The following is a 19027-nucleotide window of genomic DNA, read 5'->3' on the forward strand; positions in this document are numbered from 1 at the left end:
CGGGGCGGCTGAGGAAGGCAGGGCGGGGCGGGGGGCTGGGGGGGTCCCGAGGGCAGGGGACTGGGGGGGCTGCCCAAGGGGGAGGGGTTGGGGGGGGTCCCGGCGATGCACGCCCCGGGGGGCGTTCCGAGGTTCCCGGGGGGTCCCGGCCGTGCACACTCCAGGAGTGTCCCGGGAGGGTTCGGGGCGTCCCGGCCGTGCACACCCCGGGGGGGGTCCCGGGAGGGTTCGGGGGGTCCCGGCCGTGCACACTCCAGGAGTGTCCCGGGAGGGTTCGGGGGGTCCCGGCCGTGCACACCCCGGGAGGGTTCGGGGCGTCCCGGCGATGCACGCCCCGGGGGGGTCCCGGGAGGGTTCGGGGGGTCCCGGCCGTGCACACCCCGGGGGGGTCCCGGGAGGGTTCGGGGGGTCCCGGCCGTGCACACCCCGGGGGGGGTCCCGGGAGGGTTCGGGGGGTCCCGGCCGTGCACACCCCGGGGGGGTCCCGGGAGGGTTCGGGGGGTCCCGGCCGTGCACACCCCGGGGGGGTCCCGGGAGGGTTCGGGGGGTCCCGGCCGTGCACACCCCGGGGGGGTCCCGAGGTTCCCGGGGCGTCCCGGCCGCACGCGGCGCCTCCGAGAGCGGGAGGGCGGAGCGTCCGTCCGGGCCAGGCCCCGCCCCCGCCGCCCCATTGGCCGAGAGGCCCGTCTCGGCCCCGCCCCCCCAGGCCGGCTACCCGCCCTGTCACTCCGAGCCGTGTCGCCGCTGCCATTGGCCAGAGGACGGGAGGGGCGGGCGCTTCCGGCCGCCGTGCTCTTCCTCTTCCCCCCGGGCCCTCCCGTCCCTCTCCCAGTGACTTCCGGTCGGCGGCGCTGGGCGGGGGGTGCGGAGCCGCCGCTCCCCTCCCCCCGGCACCGAGACCCCCGCCCCGCCGCCCGGCGGAGCCCCCCCCCCCACCTCCGCCCCGGCGGCAGCTGCAGCGCCCGCACCGCACCGCCCCGCCCTGCCCCGCACCGCGCCGGGGGACCTGTCACCCCCCCACCCCGCCCGCGGCGGGGGCCCCCCCCCCCCCCCCCCGGGACCCCTTCGCCACAGGCCCCACCCGGGGGCCTCCCTCCCCACGGGCCACCTCTGGCACGGCCGACGGGGACCCCCTCCCTGCCCCGGGACCCCCCTCCCCACAGCCCCCCGGGTTCCCTCCACAGCCCCCTCCCGTAGGGCCCCCCCCCCCCCCCCCATAGCACGGGCCCCGCCGTAGCACGGGCCCCCCGGCACGGCCGCAGGTCCCCCCCCCCGGCCTGCCCTAGTCGAAGAGCAGCCCCCCCCCCCCGCCCCTGCTAAGAGGAGGCAGCCCTCTGCCCCCCTGTACCCCCCCCCCCCCGTACCCCCCCCCCCTCGGTCCGGGGTGCAGACAGGGGTGCCCCTGTCCCCTCCACCCCGTCGCTTCCCGTTGCAGGAGTGGGGGGGGGTGCTCCGGCGGGGGGGGTATTTCCCATAAACACCCCCCTCCCCGTCCTCCCACGAGGAAGAGCTGGGCGGGGGGGGGATCACCAAGCAAAAAAAAAAAGGGGGGGGCTCCTCTCAGGCCAAGCCCCCTGGGTAGGGGCTGTCCTCCCCCCCCCTTCCCCAGCCATGGAGATGCAGAAGGGGAAGGGGGGAACAGCAGGAGGAGGAGGAGGAGGAGGAGGGAAGTTGCTGGTCTCCACTCTTTTGGATGCCAAGGATGAGTTGGAGGAGGTAGGTGCCTTGGGGCTCGGGGCAGGGGGGCTCCAGGGGGTGGCTTACGGGCTCGGCCCCGCGCAGGGTGGCACAGGCAGCTCCCCTTGCCCGGCCCTTGTGCGGGGAGGGGGCTCGCTCTAAGCAGAACCCACCTCCCAGCCGGGGTCTCCCTGCCCGCCTCGCCCCAGCCGCGCTCGGGCAGGGCGGCTGCAGGCTGTCGAGCGGGATTCTGAAGCTTGCCCTCGCGCCTGAGCACCGACAGGACTCATCTTTCCAGTATCTGGGAGACTTTCTGACCTGTGTTCGCCAGGCCCCAAATGACACAGGGCTGTCCTACTTCCCCCCGAGCTCTTCTTCCTGCACCAGGAAAAGAGAGCCGGTTCTTTTTACAGGTGGGGAAGGTTTGGGGTCTCTCCAGGACAGCTGGGATCTGTTCCTGGCGTGGAAGAGCCGGTAGCGCAGGGAGCCGGGCGAGGCGGTCGCGTTGCTCAGGCCCTTCTGCAACGCTGATTTACACCTGGCTCGCAGGGTCAACTCGGCAAGCGTTCAGGGATCTTCCTGAAGCTGGTGCGGGGCCGGCTTCCCTGGTGCCACGGGGGCGGCGATGCTCTCGTGAACTGCCAGACTTGTGGGAGAGACTGGTTATTTATTGTGCGATGGAAACAAATGTATTTGGGGCTCATGAAATGGTGTAGACGGGGGAAAAAAAAAAAAAAATCATGTTGGATTTCAACTGCAGGAGAAAAACAGGGTGGTAACTGGAATAACTAGGTCTCAAGGTCTGGAAACTGTCCTTTGCCATTTGGAGTGTATTTATATTCCTTCAAAGCACTCGTCGGTCCCCGTGTGTGTTTTGGGTCCTGTCCAGGTCTGGACAGAACGTTCCCAGCTTCGGACCCGTGCAACTCCGCAAGCCCGGCATGGCCGGGAGCTTCGGTTGGGCTTGAAAATCGTCTCCAGGCTACCAAAGCGGGTCTCCTGGGGTCCGGGTCGCTCTCACTCGGATCTTTCCCCGAGAGGATCGGGTCTGGGAAGGAGCCACCATGAGGCGGCGAGCGCGGTGGAGCTCAGGTTTGGTGACGGTGACGTATCTGGGCAAACGCAGGTACCTGAAGGAGAAGACTTTGCAGAGGCAAGCCTTGCTTAACCGGCAAGCCTTCCTCCCGTCCCTCTTAAACCACTGGAAAGCGGCGCTTTTGACTAAAAGCCCGGTCAGCTGGAAGAAGCTGGTTTGGGTATTAAGTACGCTTCTGAGCGCTGATGGATTTACTGTCACAGGTTTCGCGTTTCTTGCGTTAAAAGACTCCAACAAACAGGAAACGGAGCGTACACAGGAAAAACCGTGCGTGACCGTTGCAGATCGAGTTTTCGCAGTAAACGGGCTGCCATGTTTAGGGAGGAACCTCCTCCAGTCTTTCCCTTCGGCAGTCGTCGGAGCTGCTGGCGGCAGTAAGTTGAACACAGTTTTGGGGAGAAAGAGGTGATCAGAAGGACCGGAGCTCCTAAAAATGTATCTCCTACCAGGCGTTAACACAAAGAAATCATTGTCTCGTTCCGCCGTGGGTTTCGGTGGAGGCAGCAGAGCTTTTTACGGGAACGTGAACCATTGAACTTGCTCAAAGGTAGAAATACCGTTTTCAGATAGCCTCCATACCTGGCAGTAGTGAGTTGGCGCGTCGCCCGTTTATCCCAAGAGGAGAATGCCAAGCCCAGATCCAGCAAGTCCGTCAGCGGGTCTCAGATCAAAGACATCATTTGACGCTGAACTTCCTTGCAAAGCTCTTCTGGTGGTTCATTGGCTGCATTATCTGCCAACAAGTTGTCTTATTTCTCACTGGGATTTTTCTAACTCTGTTTTTCAGCCGCTGGATCTTGTCCTCCCTTTCAAATAATTCATCTGCTTTAGACTGGAGATTTTCATGGGTTTTGCCCCATTGCTTTTTCATAATGCCATCGCTCGGCCTGGAACAAAGCCGGTTTCACAAAGGCATTATCTCTGCATTACTGACCAGTACATCTTCTTTCATATTGCCTTGGAGTGGAGAACTATTGACCCCTTTCTCAATAGCTTCTTCACTGCAGCCCCTTTGATATGCAAAGGAGTCGCTAATCAGTTCCATAATCGGTGCGATGTGTTTGCATTTTAATCAAGAAGTGTCCGTGTAGAAATAACCTTCTTGGAGCCTGCTTATTGCCTGTCCTGGGCTGCCTTTGCCGCTTTTCCCTGGTGCAAACAGGTCACCGCTCCGTTAACCGTAGGCTCCAAGGAAACTCCAGGAAAGCGAGACCTCGTTTTGCTGGCAGCCGGGGACCCTCGAGTTACTGCTGTGGCCGAAACGGTCCAGCCGGGCCCGCAGCTCTGGCGTGGAAGCGGTGGCGCTGGCAAAGGCAGCAGGGCACGTCTCCCTCGTGCGGCAACAGAGCTGTTTATGGAGGAGTTTAATTTAGAACAACGTCTCGCCGTGCAAGTCGTAGCGTGAGAGCAAGACCCCGGCGTTAAAGGAGCCCTGCGGTCGAGCCGCTGTTGTTTCTGACAGCCGGGAACCCTCCTCTCCACCTGTTGGCGGGCTCTCGGGCATCATCGCTGCTGCGAGAGCACGTGGTGAGCCTGCGAGTCCGTGCGGCCCTTCTGTCACCGTCCCTGAGATGAGGTGGGGAGAGGATGTGGCGCGCCCGTGCCCGGCGTCACACCGTTCCGCTCACGCTTTCCCCCACACCAGAGGCAGGCATCGGCTAACGCCAGTGTCTTGGTGAGAAACCATTTCTGCGTGGGGCTGTTCGCGCCCTGCGTGAAGAGGGGGCAACTCTCCGATTTCTCTCCAGCTGAGTGGAAGCCTTTGCCATTTGCTTCTCCAGTATTTTCATGCCTGCGCTCTTGTAACTTACCAGTCCTGACTTCGTGGCTCTTCCCGTCGCTTCATCCCTCGGGGTGCTTGCGTGCAAACGTCTGCTCCGGCTGTTCATTCTCAGCCAGAAGTTGCTCAGGCGTTAAGTACGAGAACGGAAGGTTTCCAGGCTGCTGCCCCGCAAGCCCAGGGTTCCCACGCGGACAGGAGCCGGTGGGTCTTGCACTGCGGAGCTGCTGGATGACGGGCTCTGGCTTCCCTGCGCTGGGGGCCGGGGACAGCTCGTCATCTCGGGGTGCAGCTCCACTCTCAGAGCGAGGAGTTGACAACCCTGCCTGAAATTCAGCCTTTGCACGACTGCGTCTTGGCCTCGTCTCAAAGTGACATGAGTATTAGTATCGCTGAATAATCACGCATTTACTTTTTGGCTCTTCGAGCGGTGTCAGCAGGGTGTTTAAAACCCAAACCTGTGAATAAATGAGCGCTGATGAAGCGGTAGCTTCTCCAGCTGGCAGGAGGTTCGGAGCCTTGACGTGAGCCAAGAACGGCTGCTGCGTCGCTGGCTGTTTTTCTGTCCCTTCAGGTGTTTGGGTGGGGGGTCGAAGCAGCCTCTGCTGTATCTTGCCTTGGCGAGGATGTGCTCGAGTGTACTTGTTCTTCCAAGTTTGTGATGTCTGGCTTTTCTCTGTTTCAGAGACTAGAAAGGTGCGTGGGCATCGTGACTTCGCTAACCAACGGGCTGTCGGAGAGGGAAGCTAACGATGCCCTCAATGCTCATGTAAGTGTCATCTCCTTGAGAGATGAGAAATCCTGCCTGGATGAAATAATTCATGGTATATTGTACCTGCACGGATCTCTGTCTGAGGGAGCGGGCACGCAAGCTATTAGCAAGGCACAAAGAACAGGCAGATACGAAGAGGCTGGGGAACGGAGCCTGCTGTGCTCTCGCTGCTCCCAGCCTGTCAAGGATTCCCAGAGCTATTACGGTTAAAAGACAAAACAACATCGTGGCTTTAAGCCTTGTCTAATCACCTGTTTGGAAGCCGACCTGCAGTGCAATTTCTTGCTGAAATCTGGCTGAGCATGTCTCTCTCCCGGCACATGAGTGCTCTGTACGTGTGCACGCAGGCAGGAGCCTGTCACTGTGCTTGTGCTGCTGGTGTTTGCGTTTCTCGTGTATTTTTGTACTCCTCCGCTGCTCAGATCAACTTTTTCCTGGCCTCCAAACAGCCAGACTCCAGACCGCTGAAAAGGGCAGGTTCAGCCTTTCTGTTGAGGGATGGAGCATTTATTTCTAACTCTGCGTAGTCTTAAAATACTTGCCAGCAAGCTGCAGATGTTACCGTATAAGGAAAACCGTCGTGTGACACGTTAATGGGCTCTCAGACATGTTGGTTGCATTTTTTCCTCCCCAGAACACCTTGGGCTGTTGGAGTCAGTGGTGCAGAGTTGCCTTCCCTTAACGGGAAAAGGTCGGCAACCCAGGCTGGATTTCAGGGCTCTGAAGCTCATGAAACGCTTTCCCCCTTGGATGAGCAGGTTGTAGAAAAGTCTGTAAGAAGAGCCTGGGCCGGTCCCCAGCCGCAGGACGGGGCTCAGGGATCTGCTGCTGTTCTTGTCTGGGGGTTTGTTGCCCCTCAGTAACGAGATAACCCTGAAGTGGTCCAACTAAAACCACCGGAAAGTTCTGGGTGCTGAGAGGTTTGCGCCAGCATTAACTTTGCAACGGGGTACAAATGTTAGGGAGACCCTGTATGTTTTCTGTATTCCCTCGTGATCCCGCTTTGAATTCCTTGCGGGCTGCTGGGTGCTCCGCTGACCAGCCATTTGGTGGGCTCCAGAGGGGTTTCCTTCTTCTGTCGCTTTACTGACCTTCCTCTTAACATCCCCGTCTCACCTGCTCACCGATGGCGCTTGCGTTTTTCTCTCTCAGATATGTAAAGGAACCCCCCAGCATGAGGAGATCTGCCTGGGTCTTTTCACTCTGGTCTTGACCGAACCTGCTCAGGCACAGAAGGTAAGGCACGCCTGCGCCCGTCGGTGACTGCGGGAAGTTTGTCCACGAGAGATTTTTGCTTTCCGGGCAAGCCGGGTATTCGGAGGTGTGGAAGTTTTGGGATTCGTGCAGGCGTCGGAAGGCACCTGGCTGGAACCCTCAGCGCTGAGCAGTGTTTATTGTGGCAGGGCAGTGACTTCGCTTGGACCGTTCCTGGTTTTATTGCGTCCACGTGGCACAGGGGCTGCAGCAGCTGCTGCTCAGGGGAATGCAGATACTGCCACCAGGGAAGGGAGCTCAGCTGGGTTCTTTCACAGCCCTAGAATTAATTGTTTTTCACTGTGGGAGGCGAGTACTGTTTCTTCAAGAAACTGTAAGGCCTTTCCCAGTTTCTGCCTTGACTTTGGAGGCCCAGAACGGATTTGCGTGCTGGCAGCCAGATGTAGATGCCTACAGAAATAATCACCTAGACTCTAGAGGAGGAACATGTCCAATTCCTAGAGAAAATTGCTTCTTAGCAGTCCACCTCTATTAATTTCACAGACGGAATTTAATTTTTAAATAACTCTCTTTAACGACGCTGTAAACGGTGATTTTAAAATTGTAGTTACTCACCTACAGGAAGATGAATGTTTTGTATTCTAAAGATCTTGGGTGTGGAGTTGGCGCTGTTGCTACAAGCTGGGGGCACTCGGGGAGGGAGTTGAAAATGATGTTTTGTTATAGAAACCAGACCTATTTGTAGCAGGTACAAGGAAAAACAAGCACACTGTCGGAAGGGCCGTGCATGGCGAGCGAGACCCGGGGGTCCTTGTTTGGATGCATTTCAGTTAACAGGTGTGGCAGAGAATTTGAAAGGGTTGAAGTGGGTTCTTGAAGTCGGCAGGGTTTGCCGCGAGCGCGGCTGAGTGGCGTGCCGTTAGGGATGCTCTGTAAATCCCGGCGCTGCACTGAACCGAAGGTGACTTGTGCCATGGTCTCTCTTGATTTGATCACTGCTATGAGGGCAGAGCTCTCTCCGCCAAAGCAATAGATCTGCCTTAGCTCCCAGAACTCGTAGCTGCCTTGGCATTGCTAGATGGGACGGTCTTTGTCACTGAAGGTGCAGCTCCATTCCCCAGAAATTACCTCTTGAAAGTAAAACACGCTTCTCCTGGGAGCCTTTAGGCCTGACTGCTTACGGTGCTGGTGCGAGTCAGATTTCTCTTCGGTTAGATGGCCGTGTTTTGTTCTGTCTCCTTGTTGGCTTAAGGCCTTCCCAAACCCTGACCGCAGAGTCCCCAGCCCTGCTGTCCTTAGGCTCTGGCCTGATTCTGCCTCGTGCGCTGAGCACAAGACTCGTAAACCTGGAGAGGCTGAATCCAGCTGAGGCTCGGAGCACTGCTGAACACATCCTTGTTTCCAAGACACTGCGGGAGCCAAAGAGTATTTTTAGTTGCTGACTAGCGGTGCTCTACGGGATGGTCCTCCAAAGGGTGAACCTCCTCCACGGCAAATAAAATGCTCTTCTCCCCTCTAGGATGTTCTGGACCGCAGCTGGGGTGCGGTGGGGAGCATCCAGACGCCGTTAACCGAGCATAAGACTCGTGGGGCAGGTGCTTCCGTATGCTGGAAGCAAAGGTTGAACGAGTCCGGCATGCTCCGGCTTTCCATCTGCACGGCACTCGCTGGCCATCCCGCCGCGAGGGGCCGGGATAAACCCGCTCGGCACGTTCCCCTCCGAGATCCCCTCTGGCGAAGGGGAGCGAGGGGCTGAGCGGTCCGGCTCCCTTGCGGCCGAGCTGCTGGCAGGGCCTGACGCCGTCTCTCTTGAGACGGCAGGCCGGGGGCGTGCTTTGCTGCTCATGGCCACGTTAATTAGAGGTGGCTGGTCCTCCTGCTCTTGTCAGATCCGCTCTTCGGAGCACGTTACTTTTCTTAGGGAGTAATTGGATCTGCCAGTCTGCTGGTCTCTGATGTCATCTGTTGCTGCCACCTGCCCTGTATCCAGACAGCGAGGACGGGAAGCCAGTCAGTCATTTTCTACCAGGCTTTGGGGGGGGGGGGAGTTACTCCTTGCCTTTGCTCCCTGCCTGTGAAGAGGGGTTAACGCTTGCCTGACTGACAAAGGCATCTTGTGAGACTCTTGCGAGAGCTCTGAAATCGTCACGCAGAGGGCAGAGCTCTGTTCGTCCTCCAGCGAGAAGCCCACGGGTCCAGGACGCTCAGCGCAGCCAGCCCCGCTCGTCTGCAGTAACCGTTCCCGCGTCTGGTCAGGGGTGAAGATTCACGGGAGCGTTGTGTCAGGGAGCATCGAACCCGGCGAGGTTGGTGTGGAAGTGGTACTGCCCTGACCCGAGCATACCCCACGAGGCTTCACCGTACTCCTGGAACCTGTTGTTTTGCCAAAAAAAAAAAAAAAAAGGGATATTGTAGCTGGCCGTGTTTGCATTCAGGGGTATTTTAGCGCTTGTTGCCCTAGAAGCCGAGCAGGGGGTGCAGCACATGCTCCAGTCCCAGCACGCTAGCAAAGGCATCTCACGCCATCTGCTTGGTCATCTTGTATTTCTTCAGTGGATGTCTGTCCCCGGCGCGCGGATCCGTCTCGTCTCGCACCGCGGCCTCGCTGTCCCCCACCTGCATCTGCTGGTACATGGAGGGGAGGTGGAGGTACCCCCCTCTTCCTCCCGGAGAGGTTGTTTAAAACACATCTCCCTTCCTTTTTGGGAGGGGGCTTGAGCTGCCCCGTCCCCTCACTGATCAATTAAAGAAATGGTGGCACAGCCCTCCCCTCGCCGCGGCAGAGGATCGGCTGAAGCACGCAGGTCTCCTCCTCCCCCTTTGTTGCCCTGACACTCCAGCCAGGAGAGATTAGCTGTGCTAAACTTGTCCAGCTGTGAGGAGGGACACTTGACTGCCTTCAAATATCAAAGTGACGGCAACTGATCCGTCGGATCTCCCTCCTCCGCCTGGCACCTCTCACTTTAATTAAACAGTCTGCTCCGGGATCAGAGTGCACGGAGCCCTCCCCGCAGATGAGCGCAGCGCTCCCCTGACATCTCCTCCGGTGTCTGTCCGCCGTGTGCCTCTTCTGCCCTGGTGCTGGGTGGGAGGGGGCTTCTCTCCTCCGCTCGATGGCTGTTTTCTTTTTATTTTGCTTCTGCCCTCATTTAAAGTGAACATTTATCATTCGTTCCTTCCTGTTAATTAAACGGCCTGTGCGAGTGGCGGCTCCAATCTGCCGAGAGCGGGGAGGAGACGATGGATTGTTTGCAGCCTTGGCAATAATCAAGAAATTCAGGTTCTCTCCCCACCCCCCCTAGCTGCTGGAGCCCTGAAGATTTTCCCCGCGCACCTTCCTTTGGATTATTCCTGCCATCCTTGTGCCGGAGGCTGTTAGGCAGGGGTCCAGTCTGACCCGTCCAAGCAACCGGTTGGTGACGTGCCACGCTGCCGTGACCCTGATAAAATGGGACTTGTTCTCCTCTGGCCAATTGTACTTTGGGCCAAGGGTCGGCAACGTCGTAGGTGCGGTTCAAGTTCTCGTTTTCGGCGGTGTTTGCTTACGGGGTTTGAGGAAGTATGCAGTAAGCAAGGTGAAGAGCTGCCAAACTTCCCTAGGTAATAGGATTATGGTGTCCTTCCTCCTGGGACTTAAAGAGTGAACCAGAAGTAGATCCCTTAGAGTGTCTCTTCTAGCTGTTTGTTCCAGCCCTTCTCCTGAGGATGCTGCCGGAATCAGCCCAGCCGGTCGGGAGCTAATCCGCACCGTCAGGGCCGTATCACGGGGCCTCTTGGTGGCTTTAAATGCAGATGTGGACACTGCACCTCGCACGCGTCTGGCAGGAAACCAAAGCCTAGATGTTTCACCCAGAAAAGGGTGAATTCTTTGAACACAGAAGAAGCTCCAGGGGGTCTGGAGCACAAGTCTGATGAGGAGCGGCTGAGGGAACTGGGGTTGTTTAGCCTGGAGAAGAGGAGGCTGAGGGGAGACCTCATCGCTCTCTACAACCACCTGAAAGGAGGTTGTAGCGAGGTGGGGGTCGGTCTCTTCTCCCAAGTAACAAGTGATAGGACGAGAGAAAACGGCCTCAAGTTGCGCCAGGGGAGGTTTAGATTGGACGTGAGGAAAAATGTCTTTACTGAAAGAGTGGTTAAACATTGGAAGAGGCTGCCCAGGGAAGTGGTTGAGTCCCCATCCCTGGAGGTATTTAAAGGACGTGTAGATGAGGTGCTTAGGGACATGGTTTAGTGGGCATGGGGGTGTTGGGTCGACGGTTGGACTCGATGATCTTAGAGGTCTTTTCCAACCTCAGTGATTCTATGATTCTAAGCTACTGACCACCAAGAAAAGCTACTAAGCTGAAAAATGCCCGTCTCGTCGCTGCTCCTAAGGGCACAGAAATGCGTCTGCCTGTGAGAGGGAAGCGCCAGGGTCGACGGGCGATCGTAATCCTGTCATCAAGCACGGGAGGTAGGATCCAGGCAGGGCAGGGACCTGACAACACCGGCGTTTTCCAAACGAAGTAAAAGCTTCGTCTGAGTCCGGGCAGACCACAGGGGAACTGGCATCCCGCGTGCTCCCTGGCTGGCTGTGTCCTGGACCGGCTCTATCCCCTGCGTTTTCCCGTCGGGGTGATGTGTGTGTTTCTTTTTCAAAGCTGATGCAGCGGAGGGAGATGATGTGCATTCCTGGCCAGGTAGTCGTCTGTGTGGAGACTTTGAGTCTGGCTCTGCTTTGTGGGTATTCATTTAGCATTTCAAAGGCAATTAAAGGCCCCAAAGAGTCTACACCTCTTGGATTCTGGTTTTTTGTTTGGGATTTTTTTAATATATATATATATTTTTTTTTAATTTATTTACACAGTGCTATATGAAAAAGGGAGGGAGAAAGCCTGAGCACAGGGAGTCTAATCAAAGAGATCTTTTGAGGCCTCATTAACTCTCTAAAGGAGGATGCAGAGACCAGACCCCTGCTCTCTGGAATATCATGACATTTACTGGCACAAATTAACATTCGTGCAGAACCGCTTAGCAAATTACTTCCTAACCACCCTCCACCCCCTGCTGTCCTGACCGGAGGGGAAGGGAGAGCCAGCACCTTTGCTCTCTGGCTGGCGTTTTTGTCTGGCTGCTGGTGGCAGACGAGAGTGGAGAAAGTCCTTCCTTTCCCTACGATAGTTCCCTCTTCCCACAGCAGAGCCCCACCAAATCTGCCAGTTTGGACCGCGGGCAGGATGTCTGGATTTCTAACCCGAAACAGGCCAACGTGGTAGCATGGTTTTGAGCCAGATGGTCTCCAAATTCAGCTCTGCCTGACCTCGGAAGTCTTGTGTGAGCAGAAGCGGGTGGCATGGGGACGACCTGCCTCCGCTCCTGCATCTCCATGGACCTCCCAGGGTATGGAAGCAGCATCACATCGTAGTGACCCCAAGTCCTGCAGGCGTCTTCAGTGCGGTTCCAGTTGTCGCTGGTGCCAGGGGAGATTGGAGCAGCGGGGGGCTTAAGCGATCTGGATGCGGCTGTTTATTAACTGATCCTTCCTGAAGGACCGTCGTCTGTCTTTTCTCTCTAGTGTTGGTCTCTCCAGAGCTGTGGGAGGGTGCAGGGAAGGCTGGGGTGAGAGGACAGGGACACCCGCCAGTGTCCGTTCTGGAGTGAGAAACCTTTGGCTCCTGGGGCTAAATCCAATGAATCCAGCTGTCAATTTATAACATCCCAGAGGATTAATGGCTGGATCCCTGCCTGGCCCTGGGATGCCAATTGGGGTCACCCCATGGGAGTCTTGCCTGCCTTGATGTTCTTTCCCTGAGATTCGTTTATTTGCTGTTACCTGGTCAGGTTTGATAAAACCATTGTACGTTTTCCGTTACGGTCCTTCATCTGTAACCATCTCCTGCTCTTCTTCTCTGCTGCAGTGCTACCGGGACTTGGCACTGGTGAGCCGAGATGGCATGAACATCGTTCTCAACAAGATCAACCATATTCTCATGGAGAAGTACTTGAAGCTGCAGGACACCTGTCGGACCCAGGTGAGGAGAAGGTCTTCTCCCCAGAATCGCTCCTTTCACACCAACCAGGCAGAGGATGAGCAGAGGGCATTTGAGCGTGGCGGGCTTGGGGGGCAGTCGGCACCGGTGGAGCTCCTTTGCTCCATGTTAAGGATTTGCCTTTGGAAGGGAAACATGGCAGCGTTTGCCAGCTGAAGCAGCCACGGTGTTGGGGAGAGGTGTCGGGGGGGGGGGGGGGGGGGGGTCCTGTGGCAAAAGCCGCGCTGATCTTTCCCTCTGCCCAGCTGGTGTGGTTGCTGCGGGAGCTGGTGAAGAGCGGGGTGCTCGGTGCGGATGGCGTCTGCATGACCTTCATGAAGCAGATCGCGGGTGAGTTGCGCCACAGGAACGAGGTGACCGCTGCCTGCATCCCCCCCCTGCTCGTGCCAGCAGGCTGGGCGCGCTGTCGGTGGCGTACCAGGGCCGACTCGTGGCGTGCTGAACTTGGCGTCGGAGCCAGAGCCTGTGCTGCCGTGCAGCCAGGTCCGGACAGGCTTCCCGAGTGTCTCTGTACCCAGCTGACAGGCAGGAGCAGGGCTCACTGGCAGGCACCAAGCCTGCCCCAACCTGTCTGGTGAGGAAATCTCTCCAGGGAGAATGGAGCAGAGGATAAGCCTTCAAGAGTCTGTTGATTCCAACAGCCTCTATGAGGGGTGAATCACAGAGAGAGCCAGGAGGCTTCTGGCGAGTGCTGGAACAGCCAGGAAGTGTATTGGTTCCTGTCGCTGCCAGCTTTCGCCCCACAGCACTGCGCAAGAGCACCAGGATCATCCTCAGTCCCTGCTCTGACCTCTGGGATGGCCAGAGCCGTGCATGTGGCTCCTCTGTAACTCATCGGAGACGCAGGAGGCTGCTTCACCCCACCTAAAGTCAGTAGCTCCTCCAGGGAGCTGGCACTGGCTGTATGGTAGCCTGTAGCGTGTTTTACCCCCAGCCCTTGGTGTAAGCACCCCACAGCCGTGCACACATACACACGCCTTTCCGGATTCACAGGAACGGTGCCTCTTCCGTGTTCTCTACTTGGCGCTGGTGCCGGCTGCTGACGTCCACGAAGGAGGAATTAATGTCCCACCGTAAAACCTGACATTGTGTTTTTATTGTATGTGCCTGTGACATGGGACTGGGCAGCCTGGATTGGAAATTGCCGTGTCTGCTCTTCGGGGGAGGAAGAATGGAGAGGGAGGGGACAGAGTCCTGAGTACGAGCCAAGCTGCCCTGGCCCTGTTGTCACAGTGTAAACACAGAACGTCTTAAAAACCACTGGTGAAGGCATCCCTTGTTTCCCCTCGGTTGCACCTCCCCGTTCAGGGCCCCTTCTGTTCTGGAAGGACGCCGCTGTCTCGCTTCTCAGTGCTTTTTACGATGCCTTAATTGTTATGATCCCATTGTTTCGGCTTGCCTGCTTTAGGTGTTTTCTGTGCCCCTGCGAGCGGGAGTCCCGCTCTGCTCCCAGCGACTTCAGCCAAAAGCTCCAGCTTCGTGCTGACGACAGCCCGCGCTGAGGGCATGAGACACCCCTTCATTTAAGAGACACACCTGGCCTGTATTTGAGAGTTTGGGCATTCTTTGCAGATGCTGTTTCTCCTTTGTAGGGTCAGCAGCTGCAAATGTTTTCTCTTTTCCAGCTACTGAATCTCATCCCTTTCTGGCTTCTCCTTTGCTTTCCAGAAGGATAATTACTGACCCCGTATTATCACGGTTCTTTTGGAAGAATACTGTTGCAGCAAAGACCCCCTTGATCCCCTAACAGAAAGGCACTTGTACCTAGAAATGTGCTATATCTAGGAGCAGCCAAGCACGTGTGGCAGGCAGAGCCGGACCAGGCAGGAGTGCGTACTCCAGCCAGGGAGCAAACTCCTTAATTAGCTTGGCCTTACTGGGGATGCGGGGATCGAAGCAGTCGGTGGTTCAGTTGAGTCTGGCAACAGAACCGCACCCGTACGTCTGACTGGCTTTTCTCTTCCCCGTTGCTCTTTCGCTTTCAGGTGGGGATGTGACGGCGAAGAACATCTGGCTGGCCGAGAACGTCTTGGAGATACTGACTGAGCAAAGGTACGGCTGGTCGGGAGGCGCCGGCGAAGGCTGGTGCGGTCTGAAGAGAGCAGCGGCCGGGCACGAAGCGAAGGAGAGCGCTCCTCGTCTGCCTGCTAAGAGGGTGGTTGTCCTGCTGGTTGCAAGAGAGGCAGATTTCGGGGCGGTGTGTTTGCGGTGACAGCCTGCGTGGGAGCGCGTTGATGGGGTTTCCTGCGCGAAAGACCTCTGCGTTCCCTTACTGTGTCGCCAAGCGTATTTTCAAGCCGTGGCATCAATTTCTAGCTCTCGGAGCCCTCTTGCCGCAGGTTGTGTGCAGGAGGGTGTCCTGAAGTCCCTCCGTTAGCAAACCTCCTCCGCGGGGTTTGGAGAGGGGCTGCGCGTCACGTCAGATAAGATGGTCTGCCCAGGCTGATACATGTCCCCCAGCCGTCTGCGAGGAGACACGGCTGTTCCCTAACGTGTGGCACCCGGTAGGTGGTCAGCCCACCCTCTGGGCAGTGGGGTGGCATCGCCTCCTGTGGCTGAGGAGCACGCGTGGCTCGGGAGCAGCATCCCAGGAATATTTTCTTCCTGAGTTTCCCGAGCTGCGGGGGAGGTGTTCCTTTTGGAGGAGTAGGACAGAGTTAATTGCCCAAAAAGCTTCCTGTGTTTAAACAGCTCCTGCTTCATCAGGGCTGCAACTTTAATTTGTTGTGGACAGGCCATCTGGGAAGTATTGTCCTATGGGCTCAGCATTGTCCTTTGTTGGCAAAGCAGACGCTAATTGATGATAAGCAGAATTCCTAACTGCAGCCTTTGGCTGGGCAGAGTCATTATTTTTAAATAGCCTATAGCTTTTCGCCGAGCGCTGTCTATAATAGCAGCGATCCTCCTAAAATCGCTTATTACTGCGGTTAACAATCAAGTTGTTAAAGCATTTATTTGGCCGCAGCTAACAGTCCTAGTGACTTTTATTCCGGGAATAGCTGTGCGGGTGTGCGCTGCTGCGAGTGCCATCTAGTGCCCCACCGCGCACGGGAAGGAGAGACCCTCTGAGATCTTCTGGGCTTGGCTGACCTTCGGTTCTTCGCAGTATTGCCTCAGCTGCCTTTGCGCTAAGCTCAACCCTTCTGTTCCCAACCGTATTTAAGCCCCTACCAGCTCTTGATGTGGTCTTCCCGTGTGCTGGTGCTACTTGCCGCTGCTGCCCCGCGCCTTGGAGCATCTCGGAAGCACTCCTCGTCTCGCCAAAGCACGTTGCAGCTCTTGTCTTGCAAACAAATAACTGCAAACAGCTGGACTGTGGGAGAAATAGCAGCTTCTCAGTGGTGATCCAAAGCCACATCTGGCCGTGGGTCTGCAGGAGAAAGCCCCATGCACTAAATAACAGCTGAGCTTTGTCACTTGAGGAGAGGAGTTTCGGAGGAGCAAATGTGAGAGGAAAAGGCTCGGCCCCTGTTGAAGGTATTGCTGGAGTGTCAATGATACGTCCTGTAGCAGCACAGAAACTGTCTGAGCGCGAGGAGAGCTGAGGATTGGAAGTGAGCCCAAGGGAGAACCTGCAGCTCTTTGCTGGGATTTACGTGCTTTGATTAGGGGAAAGCCAGAGCTTTAATTAAAGCCACGCATGTGAAGATCTGATGCCACGTTCAGAGTGTTGAGTGCTGGGTTTAATTAAAAACAGTTACAGCAAAGCTGCTTCTCAAGCACTGCCTACCTCGGAGAGGAGGCAAATCCGCTGCCTCTCGAAAGCGGGGTGTTAATTTAGCTTCTTGCTGCTAATGGCGGCACGAGTGCGATGCTTCCTCCGGGTGTTTTCATTTTCTCTGCCTGTCGGATCGATGAATCCTGTGGCTGCGGGTGGCTTTTGCCCCCCCTTTGACAGCATTTTTATTTTCTGCGCAGCCCTCGCTGGGAAAAGGGAGAAATGCTGACCTGCCGGCCCCCCGGGATCCCGGCCTTAATTACTCCCACATCCTCCCTAACGTAACCTCCGCTCAGCGCCGTGTGCCGCCGGGCCAGCCCGCCCAGCCGACTAATTAACCTACTCCTAGCATCCAGCTAGATGCCGGGAGAAGAGCCTGGGAAAACAAACACTCCTCACGTCTTCCCAGGTTCCCTCCCGGTGATTTAGGGCAGCTGACTCATTTGCCGCTGGGCTGGTGTCTCTTCAGGTGGCCGTGGCGTTACAGCTGCTGCACGCAGCGGTGGCACTTCCACGGGGCTTCTGATTTACAGCTCGCTGAGCCAGGGGATACTGTGAGTGATCAATCACACTGGAGGCACCGAGCCGGCCTGGCCTGTTCTTGGCATCCAGCGCAAATAACCAAGCTGACGAGGTCCTTTTTATGGACCGAGAATATTTATTGTTGCGCTTAGATAAGGGAGGTTGAGAACGCGGCACACCCAGCAGACAGGGCGCTGCCGCACGGAGCGGGCAGGGCAGCCCAGGCAGGAGACAGCGGCGGAGCAGCCGATGGAAACGCTTTGCCGGTGGGCTCCGCCGCTCTGAGGGAGCAGAGCTGAAGCACCTTGCCCCACGCTCAGGATGCGAAGCCAGCTGGCTGAGAAATAAACCTGCTTCCAGAAAGCCAGTCCTGGGTGTAGAGCCCCTTGCGCTGACCAGAGCACTGCTTGCCCCTGTCCTCCCCTGAGGTAGGAGAGATTCCTGCCGTGCCCACGACGGGGCTGCGATGTCTCTCCCGCTGCAGACCCTCTCGACACAGCTAGATCTGCCCTCTCACAAATCTCCCTGGTATTTGACCTTAAGCACGTCTGGTTTTCCCCAGTTCTTGCCATTCGGTGCTTTCAGCTTCCCCGGTAGTCGTGACTGCTCTTTTCCTTCTGCCCCACGCACCGTTGCCTGGTCAAGCCGGGGCAGGGGCAGCTCTTCTTCTACCCCCAGTGCTGCAGGAGCTGCTTCCCAGCCCAGCGCAGGGCTTGAGAGCTGCTGTATCTCATTAACAGGTGCCCTGTGTGACCTGCTGCTCAGAATGCCACCGATTTTGCTGGATTAATCTACTCGGCACGGGCAGACTGGTGGCAGGGGAGCGTGAAAACGCCTCTCGCGCGGCTGCGCGTGAGCCTGATCGTGTGGGAAGGTGCTTCATAGCTTGTCCTGGTGCGTTGTCTCTTGCTCGGTGCTGTTCTGGCTATGGAGACCAGTAAAGAGGCTCCTGTGGCGGTCAGCGCTAGCATCGAGGTCAAGTCTGTTCACGGGGCAGCTGCTCCCTCCACTCGCTCCTGAGCACTTTATTGCTTGCAGTTGCAAATACCTTAGATTGTTGCTGCAGCGAACATCTCTGTGGCCCTGGAAATCCACCCAGCGCTTCGCGTGAGCGCGTCTGCCACCCTGCCAGAGAGCTTGGGGTGCGAGCACCCAGACGGTAGACTGTGATGGGGCTGTCCTGGGGGAGGAAGAGTTGGACCAAAGCGTAGCAAGCACCCGGTACGGAGCAGGGAATGGTCCGTGGATGGAACATTCTCCAGGCTGGAGTCCTTGCCTTTGCTGTTTCCTTTGTGCCTCAGTTTCCTCTGTCCGGGGTCTCCACCTTTATATCACTTCTGGCTGTGGTTCCCTCAGGGAGGTGGCTGAAGGTGTTTCTTTTTTTTGTTTCTTTTTTCCTTCCTTTACAGAGAGTGGGTACTGAAAAGCAGCCTCTTGATAGCCATGGCGGTGTACACGTACCTGCGGCTCATCGTGGACCATCACGGCACGTCTCAGCTCCAGGTTCTTCGTCAAAAGGAGGTGGATTTCTGCATCTCCCTCCTCCGTGAACGGGTGAGCAAATCAGGGGACTCAAGGGACGGCTGGGAAAAGAGACCTGCCTCTCTGGGGAGTCTGTGTCTGCGTGCGGTGGCGTTGCCCGCGTTCCTCGTGCGACTGGAAGCGTGAGACACGCTGGTTCCTCAGAGTCACCCCCCCAAGCTTGCACCGTGCAGGCGGTGGTGTGTGGTTCATTCTCAGTGCAGGCTGTGAATGGCTTTTGAACCCATTTACACCAGCTGTCCCGTCAGACTCCAGGCTGCAGGGAGGGGGAGAGCAGCTGTTTTGATGCGGCTGCCTCTTTTCAGTCCCTTTTTATTCAGGCCACAAGGGTTGAAACCATTCTCTTTCTGCTGCTGTGGCACCTCAGTGCTTGTGGCTTACCCTAGCTGCAAGAACATCAGTTCCTCCCTTAGGGAGGCAGCCAGCGTCTTTGCAGGCTTAGAGAGAACACGATAGCCGGCTCCAGGCCACTCTTCGGTCCATATCGTGCAGGAGAAGCCATCAAAGCTAGGTGTAGGCAGAAATCCTCGCGTTTGGCGTCCTAGCCCTGCGGGACATGATGGCTCTGCAGCTCCCTGCCCGCTGGTCTGAGCGCTGCCCGCTCTCCCCTTCCTCCTTGCTGGGCGGGAAGGACCAAGTGTCAAGTCCTAGCTTCAGAGACTGGCTGCAGTCCTGG

General features: G+C 57.3%; 1 protein-coding gene across 2 annotated transcripts in view; it reads left to right on the forward strand.

Annotated features, from left to right (window-relative positions):
- The first annotated feature begins 1392 nt into the window (after positions 1-1392).
- Positions 1393-19027, forward strand: part of INTS3 (integrator complex subunit 3) — a 44212-nt gene continuing 26577 nt past the window's right edge. The window contains exons 1-7 of one of the 2 annotated variants that reach the window (XM_076359797.1): positions 1393-1716; positions 5239-5322; positions 6478-6561; positions 12438-12551; positions 12815-12899; positions 14555-14621; positions 18219-18363. In XM_076359797.1, coding sequence (XP_076215912.1) covers positions 1612-1716; positions 5239-5322; positions 6478-6561; positions 12438-12551; positions 12815-12899; positions 14555-14621; positions 18219-18363 — 684 coding nt within the window. In that variant the 5' untranslated portion in view covers positions 1393-1611. The remainder of the gene's footprint in view (positions 1717-5238; positions 5323-6477; positions 6562-12437; positions 12552-12814; positions 12900-14554; positions 14622-18218; positions 18364-19027) is intronic. The other variant, XM_076359798.1, reaches the window with a different exon arrangement.

Source organism: Aptenodytes patagonicus, chromosome 26, assembly GCF_965638725.1.
Source record: "Aptenodytes patagonicus chromosome 26, bAptPat1.pri.cur, whole genome shotgun sequence".
Lineage (NCBI taxonomy): Eukaryota > Metazoa > Chordata > Aves > Sphenisciformes > Spheniscidae > Aptenodytes > Aptenodytes patagonicus.